The following is an 18248-nucleotide window of genomic DNA, read 5'->3' as shown; positions in this document are numbered from 1 at the left end:
ATAATATCCTGAATGTTGTAAAGGCCTGAGTCTAGGTGAATGTCTTACACTTCTGCAGGGAATAGCACCATAATAAACCACTAGGAGACTTTAATATTGAATCTTCTCAATATTAACTTGAGAAGGAAAATGGGTGAGTAGCTGGGACTTGGTAATAAGGCATAATTTTCCTGGATTATAGATATTTTATATTCTTTTACCCAAACTTGAGGCCTTGAAGGGCTTAGAAGGGCTAGGATAACAAAACTCAGAGATCACAAGTCTGAAGTTATAAAAAAATTTAAAAAATGTTCTGAATGATACTTCTGTAATTAAGTAGTTTTAAGCACTGAAGCAGTCATTCCACAGTCTGTTAATGAAATCAGTTGCTATTAAGCCATGAAGATCTGCATGATTACTAAGTTAGTACTTACTAAAATAACCCATGGTTAACCTGTGGTGATTCTATTTTTTTTTATGTTTGTATCTGTTAAGTGGGTAGATTTTTAAGGTCAGTGTGAGTTTTCTATCAAAGATCATGTTATAAAAATATAGGACATGCATTTTAAAAGTCTGTAATGAAATTAAAAAAAAAAAAAAACTTGAATAGCCAAATTATGGAAAGAGCCCAAATGTCCATTGACTGATGAATGGATAAAGAAGATGTGGTATAGATACACGATGGAATATTACTTGGTGATCAAAAAGAATGAAAGCTTGCCATTTGCAACAACATGGATGGAACTAGAATGTATTATGCTAAGCGAAATAAGGTAGTCAGAAAAAGAAAAATATAATATGATTTCACTCAGATGTGGCATTTAAGAAACAAAACAGATGAACACAGGGGAAGGGAAGGAAAAAGAAGATAAAAACAGAGAGGAGGCAAACCATAAGAGACTCTTAAATATGGAGAACAAAGTGTTGTGTTGCTGGAGGGGAGGTGGGGGGATGGGCTAAATGGGTGATGGGCATCAAGGAGGGCACTTGTTAGGATGAGCATTGGGTGTTATATGTAAGCAATGAATTACTGGGTTCTATTCCTGAAATCAATATTACATTGTATGTTAACTAACTTGAATATAAATAAATTAATTAAAAAATAATAGTAAAATCTTTTTAAAAATTTGAATAAAGGAAAAAATAAAATCTCATTCTTACCTTCATTGAATATGGCCTCTTTTGTTGGATAATACTCATTATCATTCTGAGTGTTTGAGAGTACGGGTTTCCAATCTCAGGCAGTAATGTCTAAATTTGAGAAAATCAAAGTTAAGTTTCAGTGTAATTGGTAATGAGATTATTAGAATGTTAAAGTTAAAAAAAAATCCTTCTACACCATATATTTGATTTTTGGCTTAGTCTGTTTACCTAAAAACCAAAACTGTGAAAAAAATGCACTGAAAATTATTCATTCTTATTGGCATACATTTCCACTAATTTACTCTCCATCATTTGAAAATAAATATTGTCTGAAATTTGACACATGTACATCACTTAAATGACACAACGGGTATATGTTTTATGCAAAGGATATCTTTGGATCATACACCATGATGTTTAATCCCTCTGTAAGATGTCTCTTTCAAGGCTTTGTCACAGGAGAAAAGGATGTACTTTATTCCTTCAGTGGATCAGTTGCAGGACCGTGAATCATGACCATGTTTAGAAAACACCATCCAAATACTACTGTTCCAAGATTAAAACAAACCACCAAATGCTGATTTCTCAAGGGGAATGTACCCCCTGAGATGTTTCTGAAATCTGGCTAATAGTTTATAAAAGATAACTACTGCACATGGCCTTCAGGGGACATGAAGAATCTGAATTTCATTTCTTCCAGTAAGACAGTAAAATTCAGGGCACCTGGGTGGCTCAGTCGGTTAAGTGACTTCAGCTCAGATCATGATCTTGCAACTCGTGAGTTTGAGCCCCGTGTCGGGCTCTGTGCTGACAGCTCAGAGCCTGAAGCCTGCTTCAGATTCTGTCTCCCTCTTTCTCTGACCCTCCCTCGCTCATGTTCTCTCTCTCTCTCAAAAATGAATAAACATTAAAAAAAATTGTTTTAATAAAATAAATGGGGAAAACTTAAAAAAAATGTAGAACATTTTACCACAAAGTCTCAAGCCTCAGGAAAAGATCATGGACGGTATTTTTCACAGGAATTGTAAAAAAAAAAAGAAAGAAAGAAAAAGGCAGAAAATTCATTATTTATATTTACATTCCATCCCCTATGTGTATTTTTTGACATTAAGGTAGATCTTTTTATGTAACAAACAACATAAGTATATGTCACATACATATTTCGAAGTGCCAACTGTCTCTAAAATCAAAGTGACATTTGCTTTTTCTTTTGTTTTATTTTTTTTGAAGAAGGTCGAAGGAGGCACACTGAAATAAGCACAAACCTACTAATCTGCTGCTCTGTGGTAGAGAGACTGGTGATTTCATATGTACATTCAGCAAATTCAGCCAATACGCATTTAACACTTACTCTAACAATACATTGTGACAGATGAGGAGGCTTCCTTAAATTTTATATAAACATTCTTCAGATTCACAGTCCTTTGTCTATTGAACTTGAACTTTTTTATTTTTTAAAAATTGCATCTCTAATCATTCCTTAATTTTAACCACATGCAAAGATCTTACTATTTCTAAGTCTTTAGAAATAGTCTCTTAATGGGATATGGACACCTTTAATTCTTTTAAAATATAAATATATATATGTACACACACACATACACATATATATATATACATGTACACACACACACACACACACACACACACACATATATTTTTTTTTGAGAGGGAGAGAGTGAGAGTGTGTGTGGGGGGAGAAGGGCAGAGGGAGAAGTAAAGAGAGAATCTTAAGCAGGCTCCACATCTGGCATGGAACCCAACTCGAGATTCAAGATCACAACAGTGAGATCATGACCTGACCTGAAGTCACGAGTCAGATGCTTAACCAACTAAGCCACCCAGGCGTCCCCAAAATATATTTTTGACATTCATAACAGATATGCAGCTCCCTAAACTGACCACCTACAGAGGTGGAATTTTGATCCTGCTCGTTCCTCCAGGATATTATGTATTTACCTTCACAACAGAAGTTGGGGAATTAACTAGACCTAATTCATCTTGCCATCATACAAGTGAGGCCTCAGGGAACAAACTATCTGCTGAGTTCTACATGTGAATTCGTAAGAAATGCACCATGAAGTACAATAAGACAATAACCTTCATAGCAATGGTGCTCATGCAACAATGGTCTACAAATAAGATTTGCAATAAATACTCTCAAACAAATTACAACTGCTGGTTTTTCCTTAGGATACTTTAAAAATAAAGTCATTTGTATTCATTTTACAATAAATCCACAATCTCTTTTGTAATGAGTGGAGTATATAACTTATTTAAAACAAAGGGTAATATGGGGCGCCTGGGTGGCGCAGTCGGTTAAGCGTCCGACTTCAGCCAGGTCACGATCTCGCGGTCCATGAGTTCGAGCCCCGCGTCAGGCTCTGGGCTGATGGCTCAGAGCCTGGAGCCTGTTTCCGATTCTGTGTCTCCCTCTCTCTCTGCCCCTCCCCCGTTCATGCTCTGTCTCTCTCTGTCCCAAAAATAAATAAACGTTGAAAAAAAAAATTAAAAAAAAAATAAAACAAAGGGGAATAAAACCTGTTTTTGTGAGATTGTTATTTTGCAACTCATTAATCTGACACAGTTTTATTCTGTAGCTAAATATGGATGCAAGATTTCTGCTTTCTTTTGAATATTGAGTTCAACACCAGAGAAGAGTACTGAGTGTAAGAACTGAATTCGCTCTCTACCTCTGCCACTTGCTACCTGAAAGAACTTGTCTCCAAAGCTCAATCGATTCATGTACAAAATGTAGATGATGATGTCTGTCTCACTGATTTGTGACAGAATTAAATGCAATGGTGTATTTAAAGTATTTAGAGCACAGTGACTAACACATAGCAAATGATCTGGAAGTTCTGGCAATCCCTATTTAAAGTCATATATTTTGGTTATTTGATAATACTTTATACAAATAACTTTATACCAGCTCATTGTTATTCATTAAAACATGAAATTCTCTTTCTTATAAAGAACTGCATGCCATTATCGTTTCTTCTACTTTGTATTATATGGTTGCACATGAGCACAAAACATTCAAGAGTTTGTGTGTTACCACAAAAATAATGAAAAAAAAATACTTACCATATCTGTGTTCACATGTGCAAACGATGGCACGTTAAATATTCCTTGGATCAGTTCTGGTGGGCTACTAACTCCTAACCATAAGAACATGTTTAGACCATTAGCCAATAAGAATATCCCTTCTTCTGAAAGACGGGCCTCAGAGCAACGAATAGCAGCAGGTAGTGTAGTACTCTTGATATCTAACGTGTGCTGTGCAGGCAAAGGCAAGAGAGTTAGTGTGTTCTCCTTCCCTTCCTTTCTTCCCCTCTCCCCCTTTTCCTTTCACCTCCCTCCTCCCTTCTTTCCATCCAGGGCATATTTAAGAAATGCCTACCATGTGCCAGGCATTATTCTAGCTATTAGACAGTCACTGTTTAAGCTGCCTTGAACAGTTAATAATTTTTTTTTTTTGGAAGAAATAAGAAGCAACAAATAAGAGAAGTAAAATACATCGCATTTTAAGTGGTTTTAAGTGCTGTGAAAAAAAGAAGCAGGAAAGTGGGATAGGGCATGTCAGTGCTGGTGCTGGTGGTTACAATTTTAAATAGGGTAATCCAAGAAGGCTTGTTGGGAAGGTAACTGTTTTGAGTAGACCTAAAGAGATGAGAGAAGGAGCCATAGGGATAACTGAGGAAGAGCATTCCAGATGGAGGGGACAGGTGGTGCAAAGGTCCAAAGCAAGAGTCTGTCTCTGATGTTTCAGGATCAAAAGATGAGGTCAGATAGAAAGGAGGGGAAGATAGTATAGATGACACTTGGCAAAGGGAGTAGGAGATTTGGTGTTTACTGAAATGGGAAATCCAGAGTGTTCTGAGTAGTGGAGGGATGGCCAGTTATTTTAAGAGAATCACTCTAACTTTTACGCCAAACACAGACTGAAGAAGCAAAGGCGCACACATGAAGACTTGTTAGGAGAGTACTGCAGCAGTCCATGGGAAAGATGATTGTGCTTGAACCTGGGTATGACAGATGAGGTGGAGAGAAAGTGGTCAGAATCTGAATATTCTTGGAAAGGAGAACTGACATGTTTGCTGGTAAATGAGATATGATGGATGAGGGAATGAAAGCAGTCAAGAGTGACCGCAAGTTTTGGCCTAAAGAATTGGCATGAGAGAGTAGTGGTAAATGGGGATGGAGAAGACTGCCGGAGAGCAGGCTTGGAGAGGCAATCAGGGCTTGGTTTAAGGTGCCCATTGCACACCCACAGAGAGATGCTCAATAGGCTATAGGATAGACACATCTAGAGTTCAGGACCCATGTGGTATGGATGGACATATAAACATGGGTATCATTAGTATATAAACAGCATTGAAAGGTCAGATGAGGCCTACACGGGATTGAGCGTAGATAGACAAGAGAAGCTTCCCAAGGACTGAACCCCAGGGTAGCCTGACAGAAAGAAGAGGACAAGCTAGCAAAGGCAGAAAGGAGAGGTGGCCAGGTAAGCGAGAAGCTAGGTGAAGAAAGTGTTTCTGGAGGGAGAAACAAACTGTGTCAGATGCTGCTGACAATAAGAAGAGAGAAGGACTGAGAACCGCCCTTTGGATTTAGCAACATGTCGGCCACTGGTGACCTTGGTAAGAGGATTTTATTGGAGAGGTGATGTTCTTATCCCTCAGAGTTCTAGTTTCTCTGGCATACAGATTGTTGCCAATCCAACTTTATCTGAAAATCAATCATTTTGTAATAATTTATACCTAACATTCATATTGATTGAAAGAATTATAGTTTTCAGTTTCCAACCTAATTTAAGTCTTTCTAATACTGACTGCATTGTCACTGAGAGCCTGAATACGAGTTTCAATATAAGAATTTGAAATAAGCCATCAGTCTTCCTCTCTTTTATCTCTCAATTATAAATTGAACTTGTTAGGTCTCAAGGGGAAAGGGCTTAGTCTAGATTACAGGGGCATTCAAGACATTAATGGCTGACTTCAAATAAGTAGAATATATTGCAAAGTAAATTCTCTGAGGGCAAGTGAAGTTGGTCCCTTATACAATGCAGGTGCCCTCAAATATATGCTGATTTGTAAATCCTTAATTGTATTTGGTCAAGGCTAATCATAGCCATTCTAATGAAATGTTGTGACTCTTAGACATTCATACATTGTATAGAAACAAATACATGTGTGCACATGAGATCCCATACACAGATACAAATCAGTTGCCTTTAATGCTGTAAGGAAGATTTCTTGAACAATTGAAGCTTGGCTTGCTCCAACTTGTTACTGACTTTTCAATCTGTCAATGTGGGAATGAGGAAAAGAAAAGCAATCATCTGAGCAAATCACTGAAGTAGGAACACCTCAAATCCCCCACCATCACAATCACCATACTGAGCACATGTTGACGCATGTACACAACTTGCTCAAAGAGCCCACATACACCTTCTGAAGGCATTTGTGACTTTAAACTTCTTCTTAAGAAAATATTCCAGACATAACATATGGAAAGGACAAAATACAATTCCCTTCCAGACTCCTCTAGGAAATGCACCACCACAGTGTACTTACGATTGGCAAAAGCTGTGGGTAGAAGAAAAGCTGAGAGTCGGCCACACCCATGGTCATGACCAGCTGCCTCTGGTACGCCCGCTCATCTGTTGAGATCTCTGGTCTGCTAAGCAGCACACAGTTTTTTAACAAACAGTTCATGTACACTGGTAATACTTTCATGGAATCTGGTAAAATAAGCTGAAAAAGAAAGTCATTTGTTTCATGTGCTTGACCTTTATGAGAAAGAACCCCTGAGCTTTTATCCTTAAGGCAGAAACATCAATTGTTTTTGAGGTGATTTTGAGGATTAAATGACAGACCATACAAAGCACCTGGACCATATAAACTGGCACACAGTAGGTACTCACAGAACGGCACTTAGTTTTATCTAGCACTTTGGCAGCTTGGCACGGTGGCTGTCAGCACACTCTGCCTAGAATGCAATCTCAACTCTGCCTTTTACCAGATGTGTGACCCTGGGCAAATCATTCTCTTTTCCTAGGTTTTCTCATCTAAAAATGGAATAGCCATGATCAACAGCATGATCATGGGATTAAATGATTATTAATTTGTGAAGCACATGTAATGGTACTTAGCATATAGTATGTATCACACACGTTTATTAGATAAAGTTAAATAAATGATTCCTAATCAATTTTACCACCTTCTACCTCTTCAGTTCAAAAACAGTGTTTTTTTCGACTGCCTGTGAGATATGTCTTCCTTTATGCTCTTCATGCGCCTTAAACTCACACAGTCATAAACTCATCAAACACTTATTGAATGCCACTGTGTCACGCGTTCTATAGAGCAAAGTGTCAACAATATTCAGAGGAACGAGGGATAGTCTACGTGACAAGATGCCTAAAGTCCAATAAAGATGACAGACATATAAATAGATAAAACCTAACAAGAAGATTGCAATACTACAGATACAAACTAAAATAGGAAATGCTTCCTGGATTTAGGTATGTCACTACTGAATGGTAACAAGCAAAATCAAACTCCCACAATTCCACAAACATGTTCTTCCTCTTACGTTTCCTATTTGAGATACTTAACTACCAGATGAACCCTAATTTCATTTTTTCTTTACCTTCAATTAGTAAATGAATTATTTTAATTTTGTCTTTATAATCCACCTGTACCCTCCTCTCCATCCCCACTTTAGCTTATGTGACCTCATTCTACTTCAAAATATGTATTGTAATGCGATGCTGCAAATAACAACACAATGCAGCACTTGTAGAAACATAACTTGATGGGTAAAAAAATTACAAATAATCTGTCTGTGTTGTTTAACCTTTTCTCAACTCAATTTTATAAAAACAGGTAAGAATCAAGATTGATCTGAGTGTCACTTCCTTCTATTTAACAGTTGGTCAATGGCAAGGATATTCTCAAAAGAAAAAGAATACATAGGGAGATAATGACAATTTACAAATAGAAATATCTGGTCTATAAATTCACGATTTATTTTTTAGTGTTCTATCTTAATGATGAAAAAGAATATACACTTATCAGAATCCACCCTGAAAAGAAAATTTCCTTTGGGGCTCTGTTAGGATTTACTCCTCAACTTAAACCTTTACATCCTAAGTTTCTTCTCATGATCTACTAAGTAAGGAATGTGTAAGACAGTTTTCCAACTGGTTTAGTAAAACATTTCAGGACAATTCTACTTTGCAGTTTGTTCCTCCTCTTCTAATCTCTTCAGAGAATCAAAGACAGTTAAATGCATGTTTCCTCATACTCTTCTTCTAATTTTTTTTTTCTCTAGCATAAAAGATTTTTATTTGACAACACTTGCTACCACTTTTTCAACCAAGGAAAAATATGATCAAATATGTAGGAACCAGATCATAATCATATCCCAGAGCCATCCGGCCTTACATATTATGGATTAAGAATATTCTTAGAAAAACACATGGTTTTTCAAATATTATCTTGTAATTTCACTGGTTGCTTCTCATTAATCAGGCCATATTAAGACAGTTTAGAAATCTGTTGACCTAAATGCCACCAAGGGATAAGCCTGGCCCATGATGACCCTACAGGACTAAAAGTCTGATCAGAGGAGCCTGGATGAGAAGGGGTAGAAAGAAGAAAACTGAGGAGGTAAATAAGGAAGAAAATTGATATAGAAGAATGGAATTAGGGTGAAAGAAAACAAGGAGATAGCGGGGAAGAAAATGTGGCAACAGATGGACACTACTCCTGGGGAAAAAAAGTACAGATGAGGAAGGAGTGAAAACGAGGAGTGCCTGGGTGGATCAGTTGGTTGAACGTCTGACTCTTGATTTTGGCTCAAGTCATGATCTCACAGTTGGTGAATTCAAGCCCCACATGGGGTTCTGAGCTGAGAGGTCAGAGCCTGCTTGGGATTCATTCTCTCTCCCTCATTGTCTCTCTGCTCCACCCCCACACTCTCTCTCTCTCAAAATAAACAAACTTAAAAAAAAACTGACGTAAGTCCAGTTTGCTTGAATTTGGAGAACTCTTCTGTAGTTTTGAAATGACAGAAGTAGTAGTGAATTAAAAAAAAAACTATTACATTGCAGTTAAGTCCATTTGACTTTCCTTTTGAAGTCACTGTACTCCGATATGATGTAACATACTTAAGTTCAGAACAGTGAGTTATTAGATTTAAGAATCTACCTTGCTTATGTAAGCTTAACAAATTGCTTTAATGTTGTTTGTAGTTATATGTGTTAAACCAGCATCTATAATGTGACCTCCAGAGTAGGAGCCTCCTTAAACTTTGCACACTAAGTGCCTCTCTTGCCTCAAGCTAGTCCTGGCCCTGGAGATTCAGTAAAAGCAGATCTTCTGAGATCCAGTGTCATAAAATCCAAGTATCCAGATCCCTAATAGTCCTGCTTGGATCAAAGAAACTTTGGACTCTACAGTAAAGGAGTGGAATTCCTTAGGAATTTCTCCCCAGATATTATTTCTTACAAATGAACTCTGGAAGGGCAGCACATTTGAAGTTACATTCTCTGAAGAGAACCCCAAGTCCAGCCATTTCATGTATTTAAAATAATGCTATATTTTAATATGCTATTGTTACTAAGTTTTATAAGCCCTACATTTTCCCCACTCCACGCTGGATAATCATATCTAAATTATGTCATTCCTTAAAGCACATCATTGGTTGAAATGTACCGTTTACATGTGCTCATGGAGAAAGTAAAATCTCATCACAAGAAAAATAATCTCTATCAACTTTTTCAGAGAAAATTTGGCATCATAATATTTTTCCTGCAGAAATAACTAAACTGCATGAACAGACAATCTAGTAGTAGAGACAAAGCTTTTCACTTTTAAATCAGAAGGAACGGGCAGATTTCATTTCTTTTCTTAAATAGGCAACAGATTTGTTTTTAGCTTAAGGTCTTTGAATCCAATTGCTTTAACGTTAGCAAATAAACTTTCTGAGGACACTAACTGTACCTGTTCTCCTTCAACTAATCCTTCTGAAGCGTGAGACACTCCAGAGACAGACTAATGTTTCCAGAGCCATAAAACAAATAGCAAAATCGGGGGTGTAAAGTGCTCATGATTGGACTGTATCCAGGTACATCTGGTGGGCTCTGTATAAATTGAACAAGTACACTGTGACATAGTACTGGTATTGGAGTTTAGTTACTAAAGTTCCAAATCTCCTGGATAATAAACAAGATCGACACTCACACATAGATTCAAGAGTTGCTTATGCGACTGTCAACACCAGGAGACAGAAGAAGAGATGGCTAATTTAATCACTCAGAACAGCACAGAAAGGAATTTTTGTGAAAGGTCCAAGATAATAACTGTGTTTTATTTTCCTTCTTTACCAAGATTATGAAAGTTGGCCCCCAATTTTATCTACATGATCTCTGTTGCTAAGGGCTTACTTTTGAGTGGGGTTTCAGATGTCCTCTCAGCACCCACTTTTGACAATGAGCTAACCAGAAAGTTTCCCCATCTGTTGCTCCCTGTCTTCTCTTTCAATCCAAATTCTATATTCGGATATTCAACATAAAATTATGAAAAGTGGCATCTAGCTTTGACTGACATAGGGAAAAATGTGAATAAGAGAACAGATGCAAAAATAAATGGGAACATGAGGTTCTGCTTTTTCTTTTACAGGAAAGAGTCTAAATGAGATTTATGTAAAGGATCTTCTAAAATTTTCATATTAGTAGACGGTACCCAGAGACATTTCCTTTAAAACTTTTCATACCTATTATTAACCTTTAAATATAAAAAATTCTAATATTTATAACTTATATTCATGTTTATAAAATATAAAGAGGTCCTTCCTGCCATTTGCTCATGTCAACTATGATTGTTAATATGCCAAAATATATTTATGCATATACATTTCTCAACTAAATATCCCTCTTTATAAGCAAAAGAGAATCCCATTTATATTATGACATTTCTTACATATAACATTCTGTTATTTATATATAATATAGTGACTGTCAACCCAAAATGCACACATATTTTTTGGTTCATGCATCTTGTAAAGCCACTGAGTTTTTTAATGTTGGCTATGAAAAGACGATAGCCTCTCCAAATAGCAGACTCAGTCTTCTTAGTTGTATAGTTTACCACGTATAGCATCCAAGTGCCTGGAACAGCATAAGCCTTCGGGAGCTAAATGCTGAAAGAACATGTAATCACTTGTAATGCTTTAGAATCTAAGTACAACAGGTGGCTTACCTGGCTTGCTGCAGATGGACTTGCACAATTCTTCCGGTAACATGCCAACATGTGGGCAGTCTGATTAACCAGAATTTCCCGGATGACCTTCAAGGGCTGGTATAGAACTGCTTTGAATGCTAGTTGCATAAAACAATGAAAAGAGCATGAAAGCTCTGGCTCAGAAATCAGTCCCTTCAAATGGTAATAATAATAACAAAAAAAATGCTCTTATCTTCAGACCATCCAGCAAGGAATAACAGTGTTTAAAAGGTTAAAGTCATCTGCTAATGTTCTCCATTTTACTAAGTATGACAACACACCCAATGGAGAACAACAGCCAACCTCTAACAAAAGGTAGGTCATTAGTCCAGACTTTTTCCACAGAATATTATAAACAGAACTCTACACATAGAGAAAAGGAAGACCAACGTGCCATCTTCTGATGTCCTGAATTCCTACTGACTGGACTGCTGTTTCTTCTAAACCTTGGTGTAGAATCTCAAACGGGGGTTATGAAGGGGAGAAGGAACCAAAGAGGGGCCAACTCAGACCCGTGGAATTTCATAATTATCATGGTGCGGATAAGCAAGTTCAGCCTAACATTAGGGACAGTCTCCTTCCATTAGCCCCAGGTGCCAGAGGGCATACTCATATACCATAATAAGAGTCTAAGTATCACCTTCCTAAATTTCAACTCAGAATGCCCCCATGCCCCCAAGAAGGAAACTTTGAATAGAACTGTATAGTGTGGGCCTGACGGAGATCTCTCATTATTAATCTGGAATTGGAGATGCTGAGTATTCTCCTTGACACTCTGTTTTTATAAATTCTGGATTTGCCCACCAAAAGGCTGTGCTTCCACAATAGTTGTCAGTTACTAATTCAATTAACCAACAAGTCTCACTGAATTCTTAGGCAAGATACACAGCAGCACAGGATTAGTGGAGTGTTACCTGACTTGGCGAAGAAGTTGATAAGGGCATCTGTCTCACAGCTCTTATAGAGATCAGCCAACTGGGAGCTACAGTTCAAGCCAAGATTGTGAATCCGCAGTCTTCTCTGACCTCCGACGGTTGTGTAAAGCACAGCACACTGCAGAGGTGACATCAAGGACACATGCTTTTATGCTCAGCCATGTCCACCCACGCTAGTCTGATCTTAGATTTACAGAGCATTATATATGGGTCAAAGACCTCTAAACCCCTCCACAGACTTTTTTTTGTATATAGTTGCTAATGACTGAATAACAACAAATAAGGGAGGAATAATGACAATTCATACATTGAGCGTCTATGTAGCATTTCACTGGTTTGAACTTAAATTTTAACTGGGCTTTCACGCATATGTAACTCTGGGCTTTCACGCATATTAGTGTACTTTCACATATCTCAGATTTTATTACCAGGGGTTCAGGTCCAAAAATAATACTTTTCATGTTCAAAAACAAACATCTAACTTTGATGATGTACTTAAGTCTTATGCTGATGACATATATATTTCAAGAATGCAAACAAGTATCCACTTCTTCAAATGTCTGTGATCAAAAATAAATATTAGAGTTCTTCCTCAACTTAATGACAAACCTCTTTATTATTTAAGGGTGATGACAGTATCTGAAAACTATAACCATTCGATACAATTGTTCTTAATTCAAAATCTCCATGGCTTCGGCTTAATTTTATTTACTACAAAACCAAATTCTATTTATAGCTGCATATAACATAATAATGTACTTAACATGGTGTCTAACATTTGGTAGGAATGCAACAAATGAATGAATGGGTTCTAAAGCCTTAAAGAATTGAACTCTGCTGGCAGTCAGTTTGCTAATGCTTACAATACTGACCACAGTTTGCTGGGCTCTCATGTGAGGACTTACAATTATTACTTCATTCAAGCAGCACATATAAATCAGGCTCTGGAGAATACACAATGGAGTGCCATAATCTAATGACTTTTGTCTTTGGAGAAATAATGTTCAACTTCTTTACAGAAAGACTGACATAGTTGATGGTATTTTAGTCTGCCCAGTGATCGCTGTAACAAACTAAAGCACAAAAGATGGGAATAAGCTTTAAATCACCTGGATTAAGGCTCCACTGTCTTCACCAAGTTTGTCATCATGCTTGAACTCCACAGTCACTGCTTTATCACAATCAACGGCTGCCATTTCTACATCAGTGGTGTTGTTCATAAAAATTCCACCAAAGAAATCAGTGGCTCTGAAACCTAATGATGAGGAAAAAGGGAATTTTTCTTCTATTTAATTTATTGTTATTTTCTCTGTTGGCCTGTTATTAATTTGAATAGGAAACAATTACCAATGGAGACCTGACAAAAAGTATAATTGAAAATTACCTGTGCTGGTACGAACCCTCATAATAGCATCGAATCCTATTTTCTTTTCAATATCATTTCTGAGGTCATTCAAAAATTGTTGGCTATCCATATGCATCTAAAAAATAAAGTAGCATCAATCCCCACCAGATGGCAGCAAAACATTTAAAATAACAACCCTTATTTTTTTTAATCTTGATTAAAACTCTTATCCAGAAGTCTTAAAAAGGGTTCTTAAAACTTTTTCAATTTTATTTCATTTGCAATCTTTGGCCTTAACAAATCCCTTAATTAGTTTACCGTATAAATCTGTAACTAGGTGATTAAAAATAATTTTAATGATGATAAATAAAAACAGATGATGATTAACATTTATCATTTATGTTGGGGGAACACTTATTCTCACTCCATGTTTCCATGTATAGGTACGTAAGTTAGAGGCATTCCCCTGACCCCTTCCTCTCAGGCGAGGGCAGGTGATTTATCTGATTAGTAAGTTTGAGTAAAGGAACTGGGTGGACATAGCTCAGTCTACTCTGTATCTTCTTTCTGAGGAGGCAGCCTGCCTGCAGGAGGCACACATTTATTACCTTTCAATTTGCTAAGTTTTGAAGGTACAGTTGTCCACAGGAGAAGCTTGTAATATGCCCACCTTGTGCCTGGGTATACAGGTTTGTCACATTGAAAGGTAAAGCATTAGCAAGCCCACTTGCCCTCAGACATATGTCTGTACAGTGCTGACATTTTTCCTATCTCATGACTCTCTCAATCCAGGGTTGGAAGAGAGAGGTATAATGAACTGACCCCAAAACTGTAACAATTTAAAACAAATACACAGTCACTTTTAAAAACAATTATCTCAGGGGTGCCTGGGTGGCTCAGTCAGTTGAGTGGCCGACTTCAGCTCAGGTCATGATCTCACAGTCCGTGAGCTCAAGCCCCACATCGGGATTTGTGCTGACAGCTCGGAGCCTGGAGCCTGTTTCTGTTTCTGTGTCTCCCTCTTTCTCTGCCCCTCCCCCATTCACACTCTCTCTCTGCCTTTCAAAAATGAATGTTAAAAAAAAATTAAAAACAATTATCTTAAATATATTTAAAACACTAAACTTTTTATATAGAATATATGTTTCCTCATCATGGAAGCTTACACTGAAATTCACCTCTGAGACTAAATGAGCTCAATCTGTTCCCAAACACTTAGGGAGTAAGAAAGCAATTGCCTAATCACATATACATTGTCTCCACTGGCTCTAGATTTACATTTGTCAGTTACCCACAAGGGGGCACAGCGTTCTTATGATTTAAGCACCAAAAGTTAAATGGCAGTACAAAAACCTGAGGTGAACGTGTTGCTGGCTTTTACCTGGAAATTGTTGTATTTGTAAAGGGTTCCTCCAGTGAGGTGGGGCACGAGACCCAAAGAGGCTACATCCACATACTGACTGGGAAAGAGGAAGAGGGTCACACAGCAGCCGTGAGCCACACAGTCCTTGGCCAGTGCGTCGTAGACATTTGTTTGGGGCTGGAAAAGTATCTTAAGAAAAAGATGCACAAAGGGAAAAAGAAAACCACAAAATGTTTTTGGTTTCAATTTTTTATTTCTGTTGAATTCTTTTAAAATGAAAGAAAATTTTTTTCCAGTCAAGTGAACTGGGCTGAAGGAATGAATTACGGTAATCATCAGTGCAGCAGCCATTTATTGAGCACCCAGTGTGTGCCAGGCTCATGTTGTGTGAAATGTGTGTGTGTGTGTGCGTGCGCGCGCGCGCACATGCACGCAATTTTATTTGATCCTCCGACAATGCTAATGAAACAGACATTGCTGTCTTACCTTTACAGACCTAGATGAAACAACCTGTCTGGTGTTATGTGGCCAGTAGCTGGATGCCTATATCCTGGTCTTATCCTTCCCACTGATTTGTCTACCCCCCACCCCACGGTGATTCTGTCAGAGGGTTTGAGCAAAGCACACTGTGAGCATCAGGCACCTCTATTTCCTGTCTCAGGAGTGCTATTATATGGTCCCAGCTACATTCTCCTTCTACCTTTATCTTCTTCCTGCATTTCCCCCCATTTCTCCCATTTGTATTATCCCAGTCTCATACACAGTTTATACATGAAAAGTTTGAGGCCTTATTTTAAGTTTATTTCAGACATTGGTTTCTCTAGGAATATAAAATTTCTTAAATTATTTGCAATTCAAAATATTCTCGTTAATATACAATGTCCCAGATTTATACATTACATTTAGCTTCTCTCCCTTTCTTACTCAAAGGACACATTCCCTCTTTCTTTACTCCCCTTTACAAACTGACATATGGATACTTCAAAGAGCCATTGTTTACAAATACCTTCTCTTTGTCCGTATTAATCAGTTTTTTGTCATCTCTGTTTTTGAGCTTCCCTGGTGCCTCTGCAGTGGGTAAGGAGGAATGGAAGATGAACAGCTTCCCAGGACAATCTGCTGCCTAAAAGAAAAAAAAATTACAGAAAATGTTTTGGGTGGGAAAGTTCTACTTTAAGGGACTCAGAAAATAAATTAAAATACAGGTATTTTCTATGAGCCAAGCACTATACATATCTCATTTAATCCTCTCAGTAACTGTTGTGTCCTTAGGCAGGTACTATTCTCTCCATTTTATAGACTAGGAAACTGAGGCTTAGATAGGGACTTGCCTAAAGTCACATAAGTTGTAAATGAAACAGCCAATATTTGATTGTAGGTCCATACACATGATGCTTTGATAAACTAAAAAGGATGTACTACAGGGAAAATACTTTCTTGTTTAGCCTAGACTTTCAGGGTCAAGTGAATCCCATGATGCAAAAGTAAAAGAATTCCTAGGATGATGATGCAACAGAAGCTCCTCTTTGAAACCTTTAGTAAACATAGATTAAACCTAAAGTGGTATTTCAAGGAAGAATGCACATGAACGTAGCAACAGTAGATATAAGGAACCAGCTACCAGACAAAATGACAAAAGAGAAAATATGTGATCAAGATTATGTATCTGTAGTCCCTGGGAAGCAATAAAAAGATGAACTTAGGTTCCACAAAAGTCAATTCCATATTAAGAATATTTAAAATCTTAAGGACCTAAGAAGTAATCTACTAAGCAAAATTTACTGAGATTAAATGATTCATTATATTGACCCCTCCAATCTTGCCTTTCTCCAAACTATCCTGGCATATTGCTGCCAGGGCACTCTCTGAAATAAAGCTAACTGTTCTGATCATGTATGGGGCAGTTCTCCCTAAAAATCGTGGAGACTTTCTACTACGTGATAAAGTCCACATTCCTTTATCTGTGTGGGAACAGGAAGGGTAAAAAAAAGTGAGACGGGTTGCTGCAAGCAATTGCTGTGTGCAGCTAGCTCTGTGCCAGGCCCTTCACACATATTTCTTATTTAATACAACCTTGTGGAGAAGAAACTGTTTTCTGCATTCTAAGGCTAAAAAAAACTGAGGCTCATCCACTATGTCCCAGGTCACACACCCAGTGACCCTCCTGCCCTTTCAGGCCCTCTGGAGTTTAGCCTGAATATACCTTTCAAGTCTAATCTCTACATTTCCTCACCCCTGCCACCCCTTTCAGGGGAAGTTTCCGCCACACAAGGTTCTTGCTTTCCTGGAATATACCACGTGCTTTATACACCTCCACATCTTTGCACATTTTGTTCCATTAGCCTGGAATCCATCTCTCCCTCTTCTTGGCCTGGAGCTGTTGTGTGCAAAAGACGGGTTTAGCAGCACACAGTGGTATGTCTGGGTCAGCAGTAAGATGTGTTGTAAATTATTTGCTATTACTAATAAGACATATGAGTTTGTGCCTACTTCCCTAAAATACAAATGGATAAAATTCAAGGTTAGCCCTGTCCTAATGTGTCTCACTAAGTGACATGCAACATGTGTGGTGAGTGGGTCACAGAGGTGGGGGTCACAGCTGACACATGGGGAAGGGTGCATAACCCATGCCCCGTCTTGTGTTCGTCATGCCCAGCAGTGAGCAGTGACTTTATCGCTGCACTAGTCTTCTACTTCTACAAATTATCGATACAGGTAAATGAGAACAAAGGCATGGATGAGTGAAGAAGCAAAGATAGTGACCCTACATGCATACATAGGAAAAAGATGCTAACAACACTGTGGCCAATTAAGACACATTAGTTCCTATGACCTGGGTAAAATTTATGGAAATAATGAAAAAAACATGCTAAAGTTTTTAAATTCTATGACTAATTTTTTCATTTATATCACTTTCATTGTTATGAAAGTATTGCTATGTATTTCATTGTTATGAAAGTTATTTTAATTGAAGTAGCAGAAAAGGTATAAAATGTTTAAGTTCATTTATTTATTTTAAGAGAGAGAGAGAACGAGCAGAAGAGAGGCAGAAGATCCAAAAAAAGCTCTGTGCTGATAGCAGAGAGCCTGATGTGGGGCTCGAACTCAGGAACCGTGAGATCATGACCTGAGCCAGAGTCAGGTGCTCAATCGACTAAGCCACCCAGGTGCCCCTAGAACATTTTTTA

General features: G+C 37.8%; 1 protein-coding gene across 6 annotated transcripts in view; it reads right to left on the bottom strand.

Annotated features, from left to right (window-relative positions):
• Positions 1-18248, bottom strand: part of SEC24D (SEC24 homolog D, COPII coat complex component) — a 109199-nt gene that overhangs the window by 5695 nt on the left and 85256 nt on the right. For all 6 annotated transcript variants that reach the window (XM_043569562.1, XM_043569563.1, XM_043569566.1 and 3 more), the window contains exons 14-22: positions 16067-16183; positions 15079-15249; positions 13737-13833; positions 13462-13607; positions 12332-12470; positions 11397-11515; positions 6705-6884; positions 4210-4401; positions 1141-1230 (exon numbers count right to left, since the gene is read on the bottom strand). In XM_043569562.1, the coding sequence (XP_043425497.1) occupies positions 1141-1230; positions 4210-4401; positions 6705-6884; positions 11397-11515; positions 12332-12470; positions 13462-13607; positions 13737-13833; positions 15079-15249; positions 16067-16183 (1251 nt within the window). The remainder of the gene's footprint in view (positions 1-1140; positions 1231-4209; positions 4402-6704; positions 6885-11396; positions 11516-12331; positions 12471-13461; positions 13608-13736; positions 13834-15078; positions 15250-16066; positions 16184-18248) is intronic.

Source organism: Prionailurus bengalensis, chromosome B1, assembly GCF_016509475.1.
Source record: "Prionailurus bengalensis isolate Pbe53 chromosome B1, Fcat_Pben_1.1_paternal_pri, whole genome shotgun sequence".
Classification (NCBI taxonomy): domain Eukaryota; kingdom Metazoa; phylum Chordata; class Mammalia; order Carnivora; family Felidae; genus Prionailurus; species Prionailurus bengalensis.
This window is presented reverse-complemented; position numbering and strand designations above follow the sequence as displayed.